Genomic DNA, 6,000 nt, shown 5'->3' with positions numbered 1-6,000 from the left:
CTGAGCTGGCGTGAGTCTACCTTGTAAGAATGTCTAGAGGAAGGAACTATGAAATACCTGACTCAAGTTAGAACAAGCGACTATCTTACTTGTTCCCTTTTATCTTTCCCCCGAATCAGGCAGGCCACATTTTATTCTCTTACATACATAGTACAAGTCCCTAAGTCACTAAATCACGATGAGAGGGTCAGTCGGAATCCTGTTCGACAAGTCAGAACGATAGATATGTCACCCCCCGTGTTATCTGCTTGGCTCGCTTGCAAGGTAGTCCGTTCTGGTCTTGGCTGTCATCAATATCCGTTGTTCCCGTCCTCTTAGATCATTATTATTACTTGGGCATTCAGATAGCTGTATAATAATATTAATAATATATTCTCCCTACCTCGCCTCCTTCATCATTGTAATCTTCTACACGTTCCCTTCGATAATACCTAATAAACACCGCAGGACCTGTCTGATCCCGAGGTATTCAAGGAGAGAAGACGTATACATCATATACATCATCTGGAATTACGAGTTAATCGGTCGTCACAATACGCGTTGTCATCATCATCATCCATCCATCTCAGCTTGGCCCCCAGAGCGTTCGTGTTGCATGTCTTCGTCGTACTTCCTGTAATGCCTCGTTATTCTCACCAGATCCGGCTACTCGAAGAGCTGATGCGCCTAAGAGAGGACAGGTGGTAACAGTTGAAAACCCGAGAGCTGCAAAGATCTGCAAAAGCGACATCATTACTTTATATTCAGTTTCCACGTCTCTGGGTTCCTGCCGTGCATCTGGGCTGCATCCCGCGTTCGACGAGAGATTTCGCTATTACGTACGAGAATCGTGAACCCCTGGCGGAGCCTGCACACGACCACCAGTACTGCACGACCACCAATCCCATACTCACTTAGCGTACGATTCCAGTTACGGTAGCTTGTTTCCGATTCGGTGGACGCGACGGGAGAAAAAAAAGAACTACAGCGAACTACATCACACTTAGATCCACCGTTCCTTGCCGCCCCGCTAGACTGACTAGTAATTGCTTTAATAGGGTGACGGATATTTCCTTTTAGTAACGGGAACCGTTTAAAAAGTCGGGCTCTAGCTCGACCCTGAGTAATGATGATGGTCCCGAGATCCTTTTTATACTCACAAAAACAAACCGTGCCCCCAACCTCTCTAACGGCTACGACACCGAAGGTATCTTCACCTAAGAGAAAGGATGCACTATCGACGGAGAAGGACGTCGCCTCTTCTAAGTCCGTCGACGCTAGAATAAACTCAAAAGAGCGAACCATGGGTAAGCGGAAAGGTTTACAACCAGACAGGTTGTCTCCGCCAAGCGGCAGCCCGCCAAGTGCGACAACGACAAATGCTGTCGCGCGACCAAATACTCCTTCGAGCGCCGTACAGATCCCCATTAGATCAAAGCATGACACCGCGCACTCGCACAGACCGCGACCCCATGCGCACGCGCATCGAGCTAACTCTTCCCCAAATCGAAACTCTCGAGATGTGCACTCACCTGATGCTATCCCGCCGTCGGTGGCGGCATTGCTCGCCATCACCACTATTCCCCCACCTAAAAGGCGTGGGGGATCGCGACAAAGGCAATCTAGGGACTCGTCTAGAGACTCGCGGATGACGGTAAACTCGATTGTACCTCGGTCTCAAGTATCAGAGAAAGAGTTAAGCCGGGAACTGAGTGAAGAATTCGCACAAGATTTGAGCGATATCAGCTTCACATCCTATGATCGCAGCCCGATGGAAGTTCTGCTCAGCCCGCCGGACGAGCTCGACGAGGATGAGGCATCTTCAAATAGCGATAGCGCATTCGCATCACCATTCTCAACCCGCGCAGCATCGTTTGACAGTATACCCTCCCTAGGCGATTCGGTTGGAACTAGTCTAGTTACTTCTATCGACTCTCCCGTTACCCCACGCGGGAGAAGGATACGACCACCGAGGCGTTTGCTAGAGCCGGTGTCTTCGCCTCCCGGTCAACATTTAGAACATCCGCTTTCTACTATGAATAATCTAGACGTTGACGAGCTTGATTTCAGAGTTTTCACCCCAAAACCAAGCCCAACAGAGCAGAAACAGACTACTGGGCTCATGCCACTTAAATCCGTCTTCAAATCGAATTTGACGGCGTCGCTTCGTGCACTACGCTCTGCCGCCCGATCATTATCTAATTTTACTTCTTCGTCGATACCCCCAGATGATTTCCTTACTAGATCTATACTCACAATCGACCCGCGAGTCCCATTCACCGACGAGAGAATGCCTCCTGTCTTAGGAGAAGAACCCAGCGAAGCCATGCGTCGTTATCTAAATCCGACCAGCGTACGCCCAGAATCGCGTGTACGGTCAACATTTCGCAGTTATACAGCGTCTATTCAGATGCAAACCTATAAGGTGCAACGATCAAGGAGTGCCCCGGCAGCTAGTCGTTCAGGCGGTCAAGCGGGCAATTCTAACAAATCACCGAACGCGTATGTCCTTCCACCGGGTCCTCGCCAGCGGGAAATTCGGGAGAACTCGGATTTCATTCGAATTGCTGTCTTGGAACACCTAATGCGCAAGCGCGGTAAATTAGACGACCAACGCGAAGGACACGCACGGTGGCTTCTACCGCCAAGGAAGTCTACAACAAAACCCTACGAGATTAGACCCGATGGTGTCCCCGCGAGATGGGTTGCAATTTCACAGGACGTCATCTAAATTCGGATGGAATAGGCATTGTCCGTCATCAGCATACCGCTACGAGGTACATTACGATCATCGAGACTGCAAAATTTATGACTACGCTCGAGCACGCTCGTGGAGATGATTGTAAATAAAATTTTGAGGGTTCAATATTGTGGGTTACCAATTTTGGCTAACAAGTGGTCGAGACTAGATGGAGGTGAAAGGAAAGGCCTTTGTCCCACATCCTACGTCAACGGCGAATACCGACAAACACATTAGCTTCGACTTCCACGAATCCGAGCCATTTTATTACTCCGTCTTGCCGACATCGCCAGTCTAACGGGATCCACAATGGCATCCTGGAATGTGCAAGCTCAACAACGCTATGATACATAGTTAACGGCTTGTGGGGTGTATTCCCTGCCTCTTTCTTCTCCCTAGTCAAGGGCACTGCCGAGGAATACTTCGACATGCGACCTAAGCGACTTGATTAATTTTTTACGACCGGGTTAGGATGTCGAATCGTGTATCCCTTGGGTTGTCGCATGCACAGCACACAGAGTGCATTATCTCGCAGGGTCTTCCAATGAATCAAGTCTATGACGACCGTGAAGCCCCGCAACATCAATTTGGCGGGCACGAGATAGATCTTTCGCAGGTTTAGATTTCTTCTAGACCCACGAAAGATGGAACGTATCAGCGGTCAGAACAAAAATTGCGCATCCGACATGCCATCCCGCGCTCCTTGACATTTATGTCGAAACAGAGTACACTATGCATATGGCCAGTCTGGTTTTCATCGCGTAGCTGTTGCTACGTTGATATTGAATTTATTTCTATACTGTGTACCATTACCAAAATACCCTTGACAATTTTCTTTCCCTTCTCATGTTACGATTTGGTACGGGTTCATGTTTGTTTCTTAACACTTCACTTACAGCATCAGGCGAGCGAATTTTTGATACGCATTTGGGAGGAGTAGAACAGCTTCTATTCTCGAACGCATTGAGGAGGCATTATTCGGATAGGTTGGGTAGCCATTGCATTGCCCGGCGTTGGACTTGAAGGTCATTTTTTTTAATACATTAGGCAGCTTGGAGCGGCATAAATGGGGGGGGGGGGGGGGGGGGGTCAGACATCTGAGACGTACGATTGTGCGCACATTGCGGGAATTTAGATCCGCCCTAGAAGACGCAGGGACTTTTGGGCCACTTTGGACCCTAAAGAGGGTTTGGGACTACTCATCCTGCATGAGTGCCCAACTAGGAAGGAGATTGGAACGGTTATAGCACGACGAGGAATTTGGTAGAGCCTATAAATCAGAGGCAGATACACTCAGGTGCTCTAGACGGGGCGTGAGCCCTAGAGCAAAGCAAGCGATTTGCAAAAAAATATAGGTAGCGAAACTCGGAATTTGAGTGTGCTATTTCACACGAATTACTATATGAGTTAAATATATATATAAGTCTTAAACCCCTATTGAGTGATGTTGATCTAAGTCAAGTCTCATGGAAAGTGGACACTCACTCATAAGTCTATAATGAAATATACACGTGTTTATCCCACTACGGTTAATATTGTCTCAGATTAGATTCTTATAAGTGACGTAGTGAAAATACTACCCACTATATACTATAGCTTTTGAGTGAAGGGAGAGTATACTAAGGAATTCCTCAGGTCTACCGTCTAGGTAGCATATTGGTTTTATAGATTAGGTAGGTACCTATCTAATGTATTTCTCCTCAATGATATTCTGTATTCTCTTATCACAAACCCTTTGCTAGATTAACTATATTTTTATTTTCGTTAAGACTAATTTCCTTGACACGCGACAATTCGGCACGTTATCTAATCGAATAAGATCTCGAGTAAAAAGTAAGACATTAGTGTTATGTCTCACTGCGTATGTACGCAGTATGTCCCCTTAATACCAACCATAATATACAAACCCGAAGCTTTCACAACAGGAACGCTTATGCGCTTTGGGCAATCACTCACGAGACCTTCTAAACGCGGGGTGAATACGAGTGAGAAATTCAAAACACAAATCTCATATGTGAGTGCTTTCATCAAGCTAGATATCAAATATATGAGTGAGTATATACACGCGTATTCAAGCCGGAAAATATCACTTCCCAAGCAAACTTATACTAGCTAATAACGCCCACCCAACGGACCACACGCGTCAACGCTATCCACCGCGCGCGCAAGCCCTTAAGCAATGTAATCCCGATACACCTTCTTAGCATCACGGCGCACCCGCCGCCCAGCCTTACGAATACCCCTCCAGACCTTCTCCGTCGTCGCAATCTCGCGCTTCTCGCCGGTAGTCGCAGCAGCAGATCTAACGTGGTCCGCCATCCAAGCAGCCCACTCCCAGGGGGAACTCGAGCCGCCGGGCAGCGAGTTGAAGTACTCCCAGCCTGCCACGCCGCCGAACGTCGGGTTCTCGCTTGTAAGCTCCTGGAGAACCGGGGCCTCGTTGTCCAAGCTGACGAAGCCGTACCCGTTGGACGGGTCGGTGACTAAGCCCAGTACTACTTTTTCGGCGGGGAAACCGTCGTCGAGGATGGCTTCGTAGTCGCCGGCGCTACTGGCGTCGCCCCACCCGTAGTAGAACTGCGCGTTGTAGAAGGCGATGGAGCTACCGCGTTGGTTTTCTAGGTCGAAGTAGTTGAAGCCGCTGAGGTTGCCGCCGCCTTCGGTCAATGCAGAAGCTACGGGAGCAAGAGAAATGATGAAATCATTACCGAAGTCCTTCTTGAGCCTGTCGATCAGCCGGATGACGCCGTCTAATGAAAAGGCCTCCTCAACATCCAGGTCCAGACCCTGCAGGTTGTAGGTGCCGATCATGTCGTGTAGTGGGGCGTAGAACTTCTCAAACGAGGCGTCGTCGCCGTCAAGACGCTGGTAAGAACCTGCGGCGGCACCGCCTAGCATGCCCATTACAGTAACGCCCTTAGCTTGTAGCTGTGCCGCGTCGGTCCAGACTGCGTCGAACATGGCGTTGTCAGGGGGCTCGTTGTTAAGGTGGACGGTGGCGTCATCTTGGATGTGGATGGCGGCGATCAGGACATGGGTGACAGAAACCTCAGGGGCACTGTCGACGAGCGGTAGCAGCGAGATATGCGCTGTGGCACTATTGTTGGCTTGGGTCGTCTGGTAGTAGACTACGACGCGGTGGTCGTTGGCTACTGCTGCCGAGGCACATGCCACTGGGACGAGGAGCGGCATGAACCTCGCCATCCAGTTGGACACTTTGCAAAACAGCATCTTGGGCAGCTGTTATCACCACTCTTTCTTATCGAAGGCTGTAAGGTAAG

At 49.1% G+C, this 6,000-nt stretch overlaps 2 protein-coding genes across 2 annotated transcripts; one reads left to right on the top strand and one right to left on the bottom strand.

Annotated features, from left to right (window-relative positions):
• Positions 1-1,108: 1,108 nt before the first annotated feature.
• Positions 1,109-2,710, top strand: F4817DRAFT_315704 (uncharacterized protein; the record flags this gene model as incomplete). Its single annotated transcript, XM_049300573.1, has 1 exon — positions 1,109-2,710. The coding sequence occupies one exon, from the start codon at positions 1,109-1,111 to the stop codon at positions 2,708-2,710; it is 1,602 nt and encodes a 533-aa protein (XP_049159261.1).
• A 2,181-nt stretch (positions 2,711-4,891) lies between these two features.
• F4817DRAFT_358600 (glycoside hydrolase family 18 protein) lies at positions 4,892-5,911 on the bottom strand (the record flags this gene model as incomplete). The annotated part of the gene is made up of 1 exon (XM_049306052.1): positions 4,892-5,911. The coding sequence occupies one exon, from the start codon at positions 5,909-5,911 to the stop codon at positions 4,892-4,894; it is 1,020 nt and encodes a 339-aa protein (XP_049159260.1).
• Positions 5,912-6,000: the final 89 nt, after the last annotated feature.

Source organism: Daldinia loculata, assembly GCF_022478755.1.
Source record: "Daldinia loculata strain CBS 113971 unplaced genomic scaffold F4817scaffold_23, whole genome shotgun sequence".
In the NCBI taxonomy this organism is placed as follows: domain Eukaryota; kingdom Fungi; phylum Ascomycota; class Sordariomycetes; order Xylariales; family Hypoxylaceae; genus Daldinia; species Daldinia loculata.
Note: the sequence above shows the minus strand (reverse complement) of the source record. Positions and strands in the feature narration are given on the sequence as shown.